At 37.2% G+C, this 18,239-nt stretch overlaps 2 protein-coding genes across 3 annotated transcripts; one reads left to right on the top strand and one right to left on the bottom strand.

Moving 5' to 3' along the window:
• Nucleotides 1–2,669: 2,669 nt before the first annotated feature.
• On the top strand, nt 2,670–7,320 carry LOC133736874 (uncharacterized protein At4g38062-like). Its single transcript, XM_062164475.1, has 3 exons — nt 2,670–2,805; nt 3,396–6,299; nt 6,945–7,320. Exon 2 carries the CDS (start codon nt 3,443–3,445, stop codon nt 6,248–6,250), a length of 2,808 nt encoding a protein of 935 aa, XP_062020459.1. The 5' UTR covers nt 2,670–2,805; nt 3,396–3,442; the 3' UTR covers nt 6,251–6,299; nt 6,945–7,320.
• A 2,420-nt stretch (nt 7,321–9,740) lies between these two features.
• LOC133736875 (probable ubiquitin-like-specific protease 2B) lies at nt 9,741–17,695 on the bottom strand. 2 transcript variants are annotated; one of them, XM_062164477.1, is made up of 14 exons: nt 17,451–17,695; nt 17,298–17,350; nt 17,075–17,165; nt 16,881–16,930; nt 15,913–15,988; nt 15,151–15,259; nt 14,190–14,321; nt 13,619–13,819; nt 13,461–13,516; nt 13,252–13,345; nt 12,448–12,538; nt 12,059–12,178; nt 11,422–11,799; nt 9,741–10,541 (listed from the first exon to the last, which is right to left on the bottom strand). In XM_062164477.1, exons 1-14 carry the CDS (start codon nt 17,644–17,646, stop codon nt 9,972–9,974), a joined length of 2,217 nt encoding a protein of 738 aa, XP_062020461.1. In that variant the 5' UTR covers nt 17,647–17,695; the 3' UTR covers nt 9,741–9,971. The 2 variants fall into 2 exon arrangements, with proteins under 2 accessions (XP_062020461.1, XP_062020460.1); XM_062164476.1 differs by having other exon boundaries at nt 17,268–17,350.
• Nucleotides 17,696–18,239: the final 544 nt, after the last annotated feature.

Here is an 18,239-nt window from a genome sequence, read left to right on the forward strand (position 1 = left end):
GGATCTTCGTGAAAATTTGGGAGGATGATCCTAAGGGCGATCCGTGAGGATCTGACCGTTAGATCATCATTTAAATTCGATCCGACCGTTGGATCATCGTTAAATTTGAATCTGACCGGTGGATTGTTGTTTAAGTGTATTTTATGTGGCGTTTGCTAAGTTAAGGTCGTGTTTGATTAGGTGATTGACAGTTTGATTTGGCGGACGATCCGGAACGTATATTTTGAGCTGTAAGAAGACGCAACTAGATCAGAGGTGAGTAAATCTCACATGGTTCATTTACGAACCGAAATTACTTTATTTATATCGTAATTGATTGAAAATGTTTTATGGAAATAAATATTTGTTTTAAATTATATGGACTTGTTCTTCTACGGTCCATAGGTAAGTAAAACGTACTTAAACTATAAAAATGAATTTCTTGGTTTTCACTATGTGTGGACTATTGTTGGTATTAGTGGTCATTCCTGAGTGAATGATTATGTATGTATATATATATATATATATATATATATATATATATATATATATATATATATATATATATATATATTTACGTGGTGTATATATATATTGAATGGTGTGACATTGAGTGATGAAATGATTGAGAATGGATTGGTTATTATTCAAGCTATTATTTCCGCATTTAATTGTTGAATAATGGAATGTTGATCTTGTGGTGTGAATGCTATTCTATATGTTCCGATTTTGGATTTAGGGTCGACGTAGTGACCGGTATGAGAGAATCGGATGCTCTAATCCTAGGTGGATGATGGGCTACGATTGGTTGAGTATAATAGATGCCACGACCCTTATCGGGTGACGGGTTAGTTTGAGTATACGTATCGGACGTTCTAAACTATGTTGATGGACTACGATAGTGACAAGTATGTCGGATGCCATAACCTAAGCCAGGTGATGGGCTACGATACAGTTAGAGCTCTAGTCTGTCAGTCACCGTATTTGTATAAATACGCATTCAGGGTTTTGAGAAGAAAGATGTGCGATTAGTTCCTTGGTTATTTTTTAGAGTTAGTATTGGTTTGATAAATGGATGAATGACTTTTTTGATTTGAGGTTGTCTTGATAAATGAATTCACATAAATGGTTAGCAATGATTTAATTTAAATTTACTCATACGAGCTTTGCAAAAAGCTTACCGGGTTTTGGTGTTTGCAATCCCGGTACACTATTCAAATGGTGTAGCGGATAATCCTTCTGGTCAGGAGAATCAGGGCGGTGATCGAGCTGTTTAGGGTAGCAATATTTGTTTATTCGCATTTCTTTTGTGAGGTTTTGTTATGCTCATTTAGAGCTTTACAGTTTTACTTTGTGAGAGTGTGTTGTAATAATTAACTCGAGGATTTCGGGATTTATAATTCGAGTAGCGTGTAGTGTGTTTATTTAAGAAAAAAAGTCAGAACGTTAATTTGGTTTAGTTGATTATTCATGTTTCGGATTTGAATTTGTTATTCAAAATTCGGGGTGTGACACCAATCCCTCCTAAAACTGATTGTTGGAGAGTCCAAGTCCTATTGGGTCTCAAATTTGGGATAGCTCCCCATTGTTGGAGTTCCCCTAAGGCTTGTTTTTTCCAAAATTTTTCTTACTAGGTGATTTGGAAACCGGATACACCATCAACGGGCAATGACGGAATAGAAAAACTACCACCATAGCATGACAAGCCCAAGAATATACAATTGAACCGGTGGTACAAGAAGTGGGAAGATTTTTTTTTCTTTTTTTCTTTTTTTGGCAACAGAAGAATGATTCATTGATAGAAATCATATGACCTCACTCGGTCAAGCATGAAGGGTACATAGACCCCCCATATTACATAATCGATGCTTAGGTGAAACTACTAAAATCCAAGAAAACGGAAACTCAAAAAAGGTAAATACCATATAAAACTGCAGACAATAAAATCCTACTCCTACGATACCCTAAACTGAGCCACTACCATGATCATTTTGTCACCTAAGACCATCTTGGTATACGATGCAACGACCAAAGCAGCCACAACCTAAGTTAGAGCACGCAGAGAAGCAGCTCCTAGCCAACGTAGGAAAGAGTAACTTGTCCCGAGACCCCCAAAGATGGAACCTCAAAATCTCCCTCAGAACAAATAGAGTGCATGGCCAACTGAGACACCAGAGCGGTCTTGGGTGTGTTCCTCCGTCCACGAGCCTACCACGTTTCTTGTACACCTTGGGAGTAGCGGTGACAGAAACCTCAATCGTTCCCTCTGGAGATAGGCCCAACCCTGGGTTTTTTTGCTGCAACCCGGCAGGGACAAGGGCCAGACAGTGTTTGGCCTTCTTACCTTCAACCGGTTCATCCTCCTCCTCTCTTGGGCGTCGCAACCCGACCAATTGACCGGCGCTAGAGGCGTCCTCGGGTTCAGAAGCAGATAGTGCCTCCGGCAAAGGTCGGATTTACACAGAAGCGGAAGTTGAACAATCAAGAAATAGAATAATAATTACATTTAAAAACCTCAAAAGGCAAGAAAAACATGACTTAAAAAGTAAAAAGAAATAATTTCTGTAATTTAGAAAGAAAGAATATCCAGCCATATAAAAGGAAGTTAATAGTACTTTTTTGTAAAAAAAGCCGGGTGGGATACTATAGAAATTAGAAAGATCGATGTAAAAGGAAGTTAAAAAAAAAAGAAAAAAAAAAAGAAGAAGAAGCAAATATCCCATTTTGGTTTGTTTTTGAAATCAACAAAACAGAGGGTGCTTCCCGCTTAGCAAATAGCAGCCAGATTCCCAGCGGTGGTTCTGCGACTCCCAGTTCCAGTCCCAGGTACTAGCTAGAATCTCTTCCTTAATTTCTTCAATCAAATCTAGCAACGCTCGCTGCTCTAATTTCTTAGCAAAGACCTGCAATTTGTGTTTTTTAGGGTTTCCTCTTCATATATTATTTATTTGGATCTAGATTCATCATCTGATTTGACCGACAGATTCCTCTATTGCTTTATTCTCATCACTTATTTGTGAATCTGAATCAACTCATGAGTACAATTTGCCTTTACATTTCATACAACAAATTTAATTTGGATTTCATAAATGCTTCTCATCTGAGATTAATTTCTTCGCAGTGATCTTAGTTACTCATGGCTAGATCCCAAAAATCAGTGCTAGCAATTTGTAAGGAACAACCTTTATACCGAAAACTAACCCCAGCTTTTTGCCACACATAACACTCCCATGAAATTCTTCTAGTCTTAGGGTTTTATACTTCAATCTGCTTTTTGCTACCTCATTTGTGATTGTGTTGTTATCATCATAGTTTTCTATATTCTTATCCGCCTCCCTCGAATGAAAGAAAGACAATTCATCTGGATTTTCTATCTGCAAATAGTAGTCACTTTGACGTGCTTTATCATGTTTCAGATTTGTACTGCACCTAGGAAATCTTGAAGGTTGATAATCAAAGAGAGATGGAGAATGTTTATAAAGAATTAGACAATGTCAAAGCAGAGATGGAGAGGCTCAAGGCTGAGCTTCGGGTTGAGAAGGCAATTTCTGACACTTTGAAGAAATCTCACAGTGAGCAGCTGATCAAGTTTCAACAAGCTAAGCGGGAGGTTGAGAAACAAGCTCAAGAGCTAAATCTCAAGCTTGACGAAATTTCTCAAGTAAGGAAAGTCTCCGAAACCCTCCAATCTTGTTTGCATGAAAAAGAATCATCTCTTAGGCATTTGAGTTCTTTGCATGAAAAGCTCCGAGCTGATCGTGAGCTGAAGCTGAAAAAACTGGAAGGAGAGAATAAAGAATTGGCATTTGCGTTTGATGAAGTTTCAGAAAAAAACAAACAACTGGAGCAGAATGCTTGTGCCAGTAGTCGGGAGATTGAGGGCCTTAAGAGACGCTTATTGACTACAGAAAGCAAGTGTTACGAGGCAGAGCAAAAGGCCCAAGCAGCCAAAGATCTGAGGCAGAGAGATGATATAATAATGAACTTAGAGGAGGAGAATAGAAATGCTCAAGATCAATTGAAATGGAAGAAAGAGCAGTTTAAACATCTTGAAGAAGCACATAGAAGGCTACAAGATCAGTTTAAGTTGAATAAAGATGAGTGGGAGAGGGGCAAATCAGCCCTGCTTGAAGAGATCTCTTTGTTGCAGACAAGCTTGGATTCCAAAACTAGAATTCTTAAAGATGTCCAAAAACGTTTAGAGATGTGCAACCAAGCTTTAGCTCGTGAAGAAAGTATGAGGAAGTTTTTGGAGGTTGAAATATCCGAATTCAAATCACGTTATGAGGATGTCTTTGCTCAGTGCCAACAAGAAAGGTCAAAGTTTGAAAGCTTAACTGTTCAAAGGGACGAAGAGATTGCGAAGCTAAGAAACTCAATTGGAACAAGAGATACATCAACAAAAGAAATGGAAATCAGAATTGCTCACCTTGAGCAAGAGAATCAGGAATTAAGAGAATCTCTTAAAGAGCTGCAGGAATCTCAGATCAGAAATGCTGGGGCCACTTCACTCACAAAGCTTCGGAACAAGCTTAGGGGCTTGGAGCAGGCACACAGTAACTGTTCCAGAAATTTAAAAGCGAAAGAATCTGAATGGAGTTCCCAAATAGAGAAGATGAAAGGAGTTTTAAATGGGTATAACTCTGAGTTGAAGGGTAAGGAGAAACAAATACAGGAAACTGAGTTGGAGCTAGAGAGCTGCCATTCTATGATCGAGGTTTTAAGTGAAGAGATTTCAATAATACTCACAATCTTCAAATCGGAATTTTTGGAGGCGTTCTCCAAAAAATCTGATCCAAAAGCCGAAGTGGAGTTGTGTGGTGAAATGGATAACAAGATCTCTGTACTTACTGCACAGTTGGAGATGAAGGACTGTGATTTTAGAAAAGTTCTTCTTGATCTTGAACAAGAACATGAGCAAGTAGAAATATTGATGAAGAGGGTAAGGTCCTTGGAACTTACTGAACAGAGGCAGAATAACATGGAGGAAGAGCTAAAACAACACAAAAATATGCTCGAGGAGTTGTCTGTTCATCAACTTTACCTGAAAGACCAATTTTTGCTGATGGAAGGTGAGAAACAAGATATTTCTGAGACTTTAGAAAAGGTGAATCTTGAGTTGGCTGAGAAAATTTGTGAAATAAGTCGATTAGAAGACGAATTAAAGAGTTGGAAGTCTAGTGCTGAAAGCTTGAAAATTTGCTGTGAAGAAAATCAAGAAAAATGTCGACAAATAGAGGATTCAATCCCTGTACAAACAAAGAATGAAGAAATCCTTAAGAATGAGAGAGAAAGCCTCATCTCCATTATCAAAGAGAAAAACAATACACTTGATGTTCTGCAGCAGCAGATAGTCCTATTAGCAGCTGCAGTAGCAGCAAAGAATGAGGAAGTGGAAGCCTGCACACAAGACAAAGAGAACCTTATCCAAAATGCAAAGGACAAGGATAGCTGCATAGAAAATCTCCACAAAGATATCTCACAGCTGGAACAAGAGTGCATAAGAAGAGAAATGGAAGCGACAATTCTAGCAAGGTTTGATGCAGAGAAATGTGTTGGACGAGATAAAGAGAGGCTTTTCAAGGTTATCAGTGAGAAAGATCAGAACATACAAAGTCTTGAGGTATATGCAGTATCATTAGAGCAAGACTTGACTACTGTTTTAACTTCCTCCTTTGCTGAAGTTGTAGAAAATCTAGTTACAATTGATGTGCTTACTGAAGCTTTGAAGAAGGCCAAGCATATGTCAGAGCTACAGATTGAACACAGGAACAAAAGAATTGTTGATTTGGAGAAAGAAGTAACTGGTTCGCGCCAAAGATTGATACATCAGGAGGAAGCCTTGTTCCATCTTAAACAACAGGTAGAGGAACTTGAAGCATTATTGGAAGCCAAGAAACTGGAAACCAATAAGGTGATGGTTGAACAGAGGATTTCGGAAGGCATAGTCAAGCAGCTTGAATATGAAAAAGCTATCCTTCTTCAAGACACCACAAAGCTATCAAAAGAAAGAGGGAATATTTTTGTTCATCTTGAAGAATTTTGTGATCGTATCGGTGAGCTCACTTATGAGGATACAAGGATGATGGATGTTTTAGAAACAATGCTGCAAGGATTTAAGGAAGAGGTTGGACCACCAGTCGGTTTAACAGTCGATAATTTGCTCTATGATTCTACCCAAGAGAATGAAAGCACTACAATTTCTGCGTCAGCAAGAAAAATTGAAGCTAGTGCTGGAAGATTACCCTTGAAAGAGATGAATCTTCGGTAGCTATAGTGAAGAGAAGAAATACAGTTCTCACTGACGAACATGGTAAAAGGTAATTCTGAAAATCTTCACCCCACCCCACCATCAGTTTTCTTAAAATTTTAGTAAAATAATCACTAGCTTACATGGGGGATTAGATGCATATTTGTAAGTAATTACTCATGGAACCTCTTTTTGTGCTCAAGGGATTTTGCTTTTAAGTTCAGTAAAAGCCCTTCCTCAACTTCATTCTGGTATCCTTGAATTCTGTAATCTGTTTCAGGGTTTTAGCGCCTAATTCAAACTTTTAGGTAGTGCAACAATTTAGTGAAGCACTTTGCAAGCCTGTCGAACATGAAAGTGATATAACCATATAGGTGCACAGTTTTTTGACATTCTAACTGCATAATGAAATTAACACAGTCAATGATGTTGAGGGATGTCACACATTGTCTCTGTGGGGAAAAAGTAAGACTAGTAGCAGTATAGGTCTACTTAAATAATAAATACAGAAGATGACAAAATCCATCCTCTTTAACATACTACATTCAGGAAAATAGGTGTAATACTCTAACTCACTCTGCAGTTAAGTTCTCAAGATGAACAGATCCTCATGCATGAGTTTTCAGTTTTGCTTCAAATTTTAATCCAGAATTTTATGTCACGATTTGTATATTTTTGTTGGGAATGTACCGTAATAGCTTTCTTTTGTATGCAGTTGCCACCAAAGAAGGAAGTAGAAGCAGTAGAAGCTTTGAAACTGGACTGATTCAGCTTGAACCAGTGGCAAGGTGGTGTATTGTATGACTGAGTCACCACAGAGCGCAGCCATTTCTTTTCTTTCTAAAAGGAAGAGCAGCCAAGTTATTGCGTTGCGTGCATGAGTCCATTTATTCTCTTAGGCCTTATCTGTGTAAGGATTTGTTTGAGTGTGCAATGGTGTTCAGATTCTATATTTCTGAGGCATGCACTTGTAATTCAGTTTAATTCAGTGCAATGGTGTGAATGAAAATAGACTATCGAGTTAATGTTGATTTAAATTGCTGAAGATTTCAGTTTGAACCGGGACAGAAATGACGGGATATCCTACAGCCTCTAAGCCGTCTTGACACAATTTTTTGTTTTTCTTTTGTATTAACTTTAGGACACTTAAAACTCACTTTGAAATTCTATGAAAAAGCTTAAGGCCATGAGGTAGAGGAAAAGAGACCACCACTTGGCCTGTTTTCTTACCATCTCATCGGACCATTTTCTGTCCATCTGGAGAAAGAACACTAGTTCCATAGCCCTGGATTAAATGAGGTGACATTTTCAATTCTATGCTTTGTTTAGATTGTGCTCCGGAGCTTCTACATTAGCTTATATCTTCATGTTACAGACTTCAATGTGTATCTCTAGATTCTTTAACCCATTTCATGAACTATTTCAGCGATTTCCATCCTCCTTAAACTGATCCTGCAACCTGGACTTGTTTATTACACAACAAAACATTTGTATATATTGTTCAACAAACAAATACCTAAAAGACTCAGATATACTGCTTTAGGATGACGTCAAATTTCTCCTGGTTCAAAAATAAAGTATGGTTTATAAAACAATCACAACTCTTCCAATTTTGTGAAAAGAAAAAAAAAAAAAAATCTATTCCACTACATGTGGTCATGTGGAGCATATGCTACAGGATAACCAGAGAGGTCCAAGAACAATTGTTGGTATTTTTTGATACAACAAATCAGTAGCCACGACAAGGGTGCAGTTGTACAGAATGACCCTTAACAATACAAGGAACCGTTTCCAAGTAGTTGGTATATAATCCACATCTACAGCGGACTCATTTATCTTCACTCTCATTCTTCTTTGATGAATTTGAATTTTGGGAGAACTTTGTGCGCCATTTCTGCTTGTTCTTTTCAGATATGTTCACATTTTCAGAGTATTTTGTAAGACCTTGCCTCAACGCTCCAACATTTACTCCTTTGTTTACCAAAATGCTCGTTACACCCATCTTTGAAACCTGTAAATACCATAACATGATAATAGTTATTTGATATACAGGTGAAAGATTGCACTCTATATTAAACATCGGTATAAATTCTATACGATCGCAATACAGGTTTTGTATGGATATAAAGTTTTACAACTCTTATTGACAGTCTTTCTCACATATTTTATAGACAACCAACAGTGAGTACTGATAAGGTGAAGCAGAAGTATGATGGATACAGGGAGGTAATATTTCCACACCACTTAAGTGCCTGGACAAATTTGATCTCCATTATTCTGTGAACTGCACTTTTTCAGCTTCCCTAGGTGGGCTAAAGTGACATTAAACCTATATGCATCCACTTATGTATGGAACCAATGCTATAGCTTTAACACTTCAATGTCACTTTAGCCCATACCTGTATATTCCATTTAAAATTTTATTTTAAACAAGTTGCCAGAAAATATTTAAGGCTCCACAAGTTTCCAAAATTTATGGATATAATAAGTATTTGATTCATATAATTTCAGATGTTAAAAGAAAAGAAAAGAAAAAAAAAAAGACGATGATACTGCTTGGAGCGACATTCGCTGGAAAAACACAGATTAAGTTGAGTCTCAGCCTAAATCATCGAACACAAGGGAAAAGGAAAAAAAAGAAGAAGAAATCTCCAACATAGTACATTAATCATGTCAACTCAACTATGTGCCCCCCCAAATCAAAGAATTGTTCTCCCTTTGTTGGTGTTGCTGTAAGTTTCCCCCCTAGGATCATCCAATCATAGATATGTGCAACTAACTAAACCCACAAGTCAAATTTAGCTTGGGTATCAAAATACAAGTAGCGGGATTAATTCCCACACTTGTATTGAATGACTTTGTGTATAAATAAGAGATTACATTTATGGTGCAATCCTAAATCTTTGTTTCAACCCAGAGAAGAGGGAAATGAAACAACGCAAAATAGAATTAAGTTTGGGAAAAAAGGATCATGTAGTACCGATAGAAAGGCCAAAGAGTGTAATCAAGATCGAAGACAACCAATCTGGGAAGCACTTGGAACATTCCCAGTAACTCTAAAGCCTCTGCCTTCACCTTCTCGTCCCCCATTCCTTCGCTCTTTCTCAGGATTTTACTTTATCTCAAGGAGACATTATGTGATTGGCCCAAAAATTAAATGTATTGTAGAAGACCCTATTATATGCATTATAACAACCATACTGAACCTTATCATGATTACATCACGTTAGAATATCAGCCACCATTCTGGTAACCACATGTAATTGGAGACATTGTCCTTTGACAAGAATATCAGCCACCACAGGAACGTGTTGGACATGAAAGCAAGTGAAATAGTGCAGAATGAATAATTGCAGATAGAATCAAGATGGTTCCCAAAAGGTGATGATCAATGTCATCTTGCTTGAGAAGATTCAGGACAATGTGCAGAACGAACTATTCTTTCGCCTTTTACTATCTATTTTGTGAAGCCCATGAATGTCACTCATGGCTTGTGAAAATTTACAACATGTTAATTGAGAATGAGGTTCTAAATAAATGAATTATAAAGGAACATATCGAAAAACAGAACCCTTAATACAAGGGGCCCTCTCTATCTATATACATATATAACAAAATCCCACACGCAGTTCATATAATAACAAAACCTCCCACATTTATATACAGGGAAATAATACTTATTGCCCTTCATAATGTTTCCTTGCGCAGCACTTATTCTTAAACACAAGTAACTGCATGACGATCACAAATGCAACGCTCTCATGAGGCTTCTTGTATGCCTTCTTCGACCTACAGGATATGTGAGCCTTGGTCTTTTTGGAGTCTGCCGCTCATCTGATTCGGATGCTTGATCCTCACTACTCGATAGCATATTAATCTCTTTATGATTATTGTTTCCAGTAGAGTCAGCTTGTTGATGGAAGAATTGTTGGTTTGCTGGAGAGGATGAGATACATTTAACCTCAGTGCCATGCATGTCACTTTCCTCTTCAGAATCCTGTACAACACAAGCAGTGAGATCCCCACTTGAAGACGATTCAGATTTCTCTGTTTTCCTTGGACAGTTAAACGCCTCAGCTTCCACAAGTGAGTCATCTTCATCTTCATCTATCCCTACCACTGAAAAAATCTCTGATCCACTACTAGATGTATCAGAAATTGAGTTCACATCAGCATTATCTCCAATGTTCTTTGAGAACCCATGGTTCTGAGATGCATCCCTGGGTAGTATATCAGAAGGTAATGCAGTGTCTTTCGGACAAGCTTCAATGTCGACCGGCGAATCAGTCATTTCCTCAGTATCTCCAACTTCCTGTTTTCAAGCAGGATAAATTACATATGTATCAGTTTTGAACAAGTCTAAAACCAAAGTGTGAGCTAACAACACGGTTCTCCGACTACAATAGAGAAATGAGGATGGGATATAATCTAATATTCTAGGAATTACTAGTATGCATGCTGATTGCTGACATTACCCTTCTATAAAGACTACTGTGAAGGAATCAAGAAGCTTTGATCCCACTTTGCAAGTATTTTAGACATAGTATGCTGGAAATCAGTAAGCAGGTTTCACACACAGGTCTCCCCGTACAGTTTAGTTTTAGACATAATAGGAATGTGAAAAGCGGATGCCTATTTTTCCTGATAAATAGGTGAATCCTTAAAGATCCTTGACTGGGTGTTGGGAACTTTTACATAACACAGAAAGCATCGAGTAAAAGGCAGATGCTCCAGCAAATTTGGACACTAGCAAAAGTTTCCCATTATCAATCATGGGATGTACCTAGGCTCCATAACAAACATTGGGGAGGTTACTTCTGTACCAAAATAGTGATATCATTTTCTTTTTTATCCTGTTGGAAAAGAGTCACATGCATACCACTAAAGCTTTCCCCAAGAATGTCAAATTTCTTTGACACCGTTGGTGAGCTCCCTGGTTAAGTGCATGGGTATATTGAATGATTTGACCAAGTGCAGAAGTGGAAATGGAATGTGACATGGTCAAAATTGTATAGTTATAATTTTGGGTGTCGCACATTTCTAATGCCAACCAACAATAAATTTCAGTCATAAAAAGGCCCTTTAGACATTTGGTACTAGCAACTCAGTAGTAGCAACCATTGCTTCAGACACGCACAATGCCAAAAACCAAAGGAAATTCTAGAGCCGATGGTAGGAAAACAAGGGATTACCTGTATTGGTGACATAAAACTCGTCATATTATTGGCAGTCAACGGCAGATAATTCTTATCAGCAACACGTCCCCTTTCTCTAGAGCAGCATACATGACTAGGAGAAGAATAAGCTCCTGGCGATGTAATTCTGATCCCATGTGCATCAGAACTATAACAATTCCCATGAATTTTTTGTGTTGAATTGGACATTTCGTAAAAATGCTTTATGCCAGGTTCTTCATTGTCTGGATTTTTGAGTACTTGAGGGGATTCATCTAAATTAATACAATCGGCTATAACAGCTTCCCGAGATTGATCGAGGATATCGTATAGCAACTTCTTAATCTGATGGCGTTTAAGAGAAGCCTCAGCAGGAGGGAACCACTTTTTCTTTAGCTGAAATTAGATAATAGAGAAAAGTCGAACAAATGAACAAAAAAGGATGACAGAACACGAGGTGCAAGGGAAAGTTTGGCATAGAACTAAAGAAACTTTAAGAAAATGCCTGTAGGGATAACTGAATAGGAGGCAGAAAAGAGACAGATGACAGAACTGACAGAGAGGTTAGTGTGTCGTCCCTACAGGTCTTGGATGCAGAACACATAGCATATAGATTCTAAGTATGGGGTATGATGAAAGGAGGAAGATCACTTACAAAGTTGGAGAGCTCTGTGATCTTAAAAGGGCTAAAGTTAACAGGAGCTTCTGCCAGAAAACGCTCCACATAATGAAGCAAAAAGAGTCCACAATCAGATAAATTTTCCTGCTGTGGTAGCTGTTATCAGCAAGAAAAAAAGGAGCAAAAGTTAACAAAACGAAAATGGTTTAGATAAAATGGTACAATATTTTCCATAAGCAAAACTTTATTTATAAACGGAAAAATGGTACAAGAAAAAAAAAAAACAACTAAAGCCTAACTGCATAACAACCAATAGATTACCTGCATAGTAGCATCCAATCACGATAAACCATAAAAAGGAAAAATTTATTCATTAATTTTGTCAAGTATTTATATAAAAACGCAAGGTCACCAAGGTGTATTACCTCCAGTTCAAGAAATCTCAATTGTAAAAATCTCAAAGAATCACCTTCTGCTGTGTCACCATGCCTCTCTTTCCACTCTTCACATAGGTATCTGTCATCTCATTATAATATTAAAGATTAGGCCAAAATATGTACAGTTGCAAAACTAGGAGATAGAAACAAACTTAAATATAATTACTGCAATAAAATCTTTTAATCAAACAAATAGACTTAGATTTTAAACCAGAAATTCATTGACTAGGTGAACCGGGCTACTAGTGTGTATTGGCATTGGAGAATGAAATTACCAGTTCACGGAATCACCCTAGGAGTAAAATTTCTAAATACTGTAAAGCATTCAGATTTAACCTTCTCAAACCAGAGAGTATACATATACTGTAGAAATTAAATATATTTAATTTTTTCATTAGTAATACATAACATTGAAATATTGTCATTGACTTTTCAAAGTGAGCAACTATGGCTTCTTTCCAGAATTTCAATATGAGAAAGTGGAGCACACTGAGACACAATAATAACTGATTGCATGATACCTACATTCTGACAGTTAAATGATGATGCACATTTGACATGTAATGTTTTTGTCACTTATCTTTTTCAGGATGAAAGTTTCTCTTTTTCCTCATTTAATAATTGTAAACGGATTCAGAACACTAATATATATGCAAACCAGTGAAATAGAAGCGTAAATTCAAAGTGCCTTCTGTTAAAGAAATGCAGAAGACTGAATATACTTTTGGAAGAATGTATGATGCAAGTATTGGCCCATAAGGAGACTGATCATGAATTCAGATATCAAGCTACCTTTGAACAAGATTTTTCAGGTCTCTGTGGCTTCCTTTAATTGAATCCATATGCAAGATGCATGGCACCCTGGGTAAGCTTTCAATTCTCTCGTCTGCAAGATAAATTGCAGGAGTATAAGAAAAAAAATATGATGAAAATAAAATAAAATTAAATGGCGATAACCACAGTACATATAGCACTGATAACTAAATCATAAAATGTCTTGCCTTCACAATTAGCCACTTCACCGGGATGACAAATGACAATCAAACTCCAGTGGAGCCTATTAACAAGTTGCAGTGAAGTTCATATTAAAATGGTGGTATCAAAGGATTATCCTCCAGTGCTACAAGCAGAAAGAAAATAATGCAAGACAAGTTATCACCTGTGGTTTACAGGAATGAAGATGTAATCCTTTTCAAACAGATTCACTTTCCTAGTCCATTTCCGAACACGCTGAAAAGCTGCCTTGCGTTCACAGGAACTTGATGGGTCTTTCTCCAGATCAGCAAGTTTCCGAAAGAAGAAACTATTGAAGAAGTGAAACCTATGCTTTTCCTCAGGTTGAATGTTGCTTTTCAAGTATCTGCCAATAAGTGAAAATCAGAATTCCTAAATCATTCAATGTTGCTTGTCTTTTGATTGTGTATGTGGATTACTCCTTTTTCTTCAAGTTCAATAATAATCTGAGTAGTTTTTGTGAAAATAAAAACCAGATGCCTACCATAAAAGTTGATTCCTTTGCTGTGAACTGTACTATATGAAATGCATCTTGTTGCGGTAAAATATAAGGGACAGCAAAAACCAACACCCAAGTCATATGCATGAAGAAACGAAAATTTTGAAGGTCAATAATGTAAAGACCTACATGAATATGTATGGGAGCCAGAAAAGAAATGAATTTCTAATGCTTGAAATACATGCAATATCTTTCAAAGGAGCCATGCCAAACTTACAGAATATAGAAGTCAATTATGGTGTCATTAATGAATGTCTCTGGCTCAAGAAGTTCAAGATCTCTCTTACTTATAGTAACTGCATCAGGATCCCCTTTTGGATAGATAACGTCTTCAAAAGGCTTATCAGAACTGCAATGAACAATCTAAATCAATACAGATAAAAAGGATGCAAAAATGAGTGAGATTGAGTAATACAAAAGACAATAAACTTAGAATTAAAATAATAAGTCAAAATTCCAAGTGTTGAAATATGTTGAAAGAAACATATTAAACAAAAGACAAACACACATTATGGTGCTACTTGAAAAGCCATAAACTGAGTGCAATGGAGCACCATGAGATGTTAGACCGTATTATCATCGTTATGCAAAGAAAAGCAAACTTGTGATGCTAGGATTTTACAAAGTACCATGTTTTTGATGTCTTACACACAGTAGTATGTAGTGATACAACAAGATCCTTGTGTCTAAGTATAAGATAACACGATAGCAATTAATATTTTTCCCCAATAAGATTGTGTCCAGGTCAAGTTCAACTCTCTAGTGAACAAACAAGGCCAACATACATAGAATGGTTACTGTTAGGCAAAACCCAAATATTAACAAATAACTAGATAAAAATGAATCAAGCACACTAGATAAAAATGAACCGAGCACACACTTCAAAATCAATTCGAAGCCCTACATGAGAGCTATGGTTTAGGCATATAAAGCAGCACTTGAGGAAATAGCAACAGACATGAAACAGGCATATGAACTAGCTATAATTGGGAGGCAGGGGTGACTTACATACTTTGAATACGGAACTACTTCATTTTGAATAAAAAACTATAATAATAAATGGAGCCCCACCACCCTATGTCAATTGTGAATTACAAAACGCTAACAGATGAACAATTGAACACACAAAGTGAGTGAAAAAAATAAAAAGTACATATCAAGCATGTTAAAGCACTCACTCAAAATTAAAGTTCCATGTATCACCGTATCTGCTATCTAATGATTTATTTTCTTCCTGTCTTTTGGACCAATGAGGGTCATAAACTGCACTCCTCAACTGTTTCAAACCTGCATGCGATAGTAGGACAGTAAATTTTTTGAAAAAATATAAAGCAATTTTTTGGGAGAGAGAGAGAGAGGTCCTATCAGATAGTAAGATTTTCTTGAGAGTACATTGATAAGTGGGTCAATGACCAAAACAATACAAAGCAAGTTGATGCAAGACAAGAAATAATGAACAAAAGCGTGAGAAAACCCAAGAAAAAAATTACACACACACACACACACACAAGTTTGAACTTTAATTTCATATATAAATATCACAAAGCAAAGCGCAATTCTCATATTCTTATTGTGTCACTATTGGACAATGCAATCTAAAATAAATGTTGGGAATTAGATCATTGGACTTTTGTATTGAAATTGGACCTATGTACAGCAAGAAAACTATTAATTTTATATGCAAAGGTACAGTACAATTGGTAAAAATATGCTCTCATTATAAAACTGGATATACACCATTCTTGAAAAATAATTTCTCAACATTAAGTTTACACCACACAAAGTTGAGGATCAAAAACATTATTTTCTCAATTGAGGACTGCAACACGCATTTAACATTTTATAGAAACGGAGTTTTAAGGTAAAAAAAAAAAAAAGTGATTCAATATAATATCAAAGAGAAGATAGCTCCATCAACAGCAATCCAAGTATGGGCCAACCTGATTTTTTGTTTCTCTTTCCAGCTCTTCTAGAATTCTTTGATTCAAGACGAAGATTTCTTAAAGCAGTTTCAACCTGTAAGCAAGTTATCATATTGATTATATAAAAGTGATTAGGAAATGCAGGTCTGTAGTCACCTTCAACCCCATTCTGACTCAACCTTAAAGATATCTTAAATTTGACAAAACAGGCTATCTAGTAGACAGGGCTTTGAGGTATGAGACGGCTTGCCACCTTGTGGTTGAACATATCTTACAGGACAGAGTCACCTACTTGAAGGAGGCTGCTGACTAAGCAGCTCTTACCCATATTTATGTAACCCCACATACCCCAAAAGGAATGACCCCAGTTAAATTTAAGCTTGGTAATGCTTTCATACCATTAAAAAGAGAAGATAAAAACTTGAGCCTAAGAATGAGTTTAAACTGTGAACATGTGTAGTAACATCAAGAAGATAATGACATAGTGAGGCTAAATCCAAAAGGAAATTCCTAGATTAAACACAGTTGTCTCTCCAAGAAAAGCAGGCAGCTTTGCATCTTTCAAGGTCAGCTGGTCAAGGAACTCTTGCAAAAAAAAAGAGTATCCCACCTCAGGACCTCTCCATGAAGCGAAGTTGTGGTTAGGGAACATGCAGAAGACCCTTACTAAATCTACATAGAAGATTACACCCAGATCCAGGCCCCAGTGTTTCCAGGAAAAAAGATATATATTGGGTGCTCCACAGGGCTCAAACTTCAAGAATGGCACTATGAGAAGATACTCCACTTTCTTACTACAAAGACCTTCGGAAGCTTTCATAAAAGCCTTAATCATTTTGTACTTCCACTGTCTATTACTATGTCTCATCTTTTAGTTCGTCTAATTTGTATGTTTCTTTCCTTATCAACTTCAAAAAGGATTTCAAACATCCTCATGATTTAGAGGGTACATGAAAACTAACAAAAGGAGTGGAAGGACCGCTCACATTGTCATATCCGCAAGAACCTGGCTCTGATGCTTGTTCTTCTAACGTAGCTGAATTTTGAAAACACATTGGGTCAGATAAATGAAATACACCAAGTTTAAGAGGAAAAAAAAAAAAAAAGCAGCCACAATTTTCACAAATATGTTTTGATTGCATGGCAGAAAAAGAAAACAAACAAAAAAAATAAAAGAGACCTTCATTCTTTGAAGGACTGGATATCAAGGTTGTCGAAGAGCACATGTGAAGCCCATCCTCATCATCTGGAATTTTATGTACTTGCTTATTCTGCAGCAATTTAGACAAAGTAAGATCCACAAGTAAGTGATATCAGGTAGAGAATTGTTTTAAGGTAAATTGAGTGCCATAGAAAATCAGAAAGCAAAATACTTGATGATTTGAAGAGCCCAAAGCATCGACCTCTATTGTGACATTGCTAATTTCCTTGAGTGGAGTCTTTGCTCCTTTAGAAACTGCACACGAGTAAGGAGTCACAGCCGACCCGCTTTGAATTTCAGACTGGATCAATCAATCAATCAAGTAGAAATTAGAAAAAGGGAAAGAGAATATTACAGCATTGGAGAAACGTGTACTTGGTAATGGGGCTCTTCTTCTTCTTCTTCTTCTTCTTCTTGTTGTTGGAAGGAATGGAAGCCCTGGGCTTTCGAAATTTGGCATTCGATTTGGCGGACTCAATCTCGACGACGTCGTCTTCGTCGAAGTCGAACACCGAGAACCGCTTGCTTGGAGACTCGAACCGCTGAGTCATGATCGATCAAGGAAGACGAAGCAGCAACTGTAAAACTGGACAGAGGTCCACCAAGTGTACCACACAAGTTTTTTTTTTCAAACGGAATATAAATTAGGAATTAGGGGGAAATGGGTCCCACACAATCGGCCAATTTTTTTTTTTTTTGGTACATATGGGGCCATCAGCCCAGAAAGAAAACAGCACAGCTGGCCATAAAACCTAGGGGAATCCCAACAATATCGTCCAACAAATATTCAGTAATCAAGGCAGGAGGGTCATGCAAAATGCAGATTCCTTTGGCATGAAGGAATGAGCTCAAACTCTTACATCAGACTTTTGCAGTTCATGATCAAGGTCCCCAAGGGGTGAAGATCAATATTGTCACTGTGGATAAGATTGATAAGCACAGAGGAATCAGACTCAACTTCCAATTTAGTGATCCTTAAACTCAAGGCCAGCTGCAGGCCATGAAAAAGACCCCAAGATTCAGCTTGTAAAACCTCCCCAGCACCAACATTGACCATAAATCCACCACACCAGGACCCCGAGTCATCCCTTATAACACCACCTGCACCAATAGCACCCGAGTTGACTCTTGAGCCATCAACGTT

This window comes from Rosa rugosa, chromosome 3 (genome assembly GCF_958449725.1).
Source record: "Rosa rugosa chromosome 3, drRosRugo1.1, whole genome shotgun sequence".
Lineage (NCBI taxonomy): Eukaryota > Viridiplantae > Streptophyta > Magnoliopsida > Rosales > Rosaceae > Rosa > Rosa rugosa.

Coding starts and splice junctions, on each gene's coding strand:
- LOC133736875 (XM_062164476.1), bottom strand. CDS start 17,646: ATGACTCAGCGGTTCGAGTCTCCAAGCAAGCGGTTCTCGGTGTTCGAC. Junction 16,931..17,074: donor CAGTCCTTCAAAGAATGAAG/GTCTCTTTTATT, acceptor TTCAAAATTCAG/CTACGTTAGAAGAACAAGCA. Junction 15,260..15,912: donor AAAGAGAAACAAAAAATCAG/GTTGGCCCATAC, acceptor TATCGCATGCAG/GTTTGAAACAGTTGAGGAGT.
- LOC133736874 (XM_062164475.1), top strand. CDS start 3,443: ATGGAGAATGTTTATAAAGAATTAGACAATGTCAAAGCAGAGATGGAG.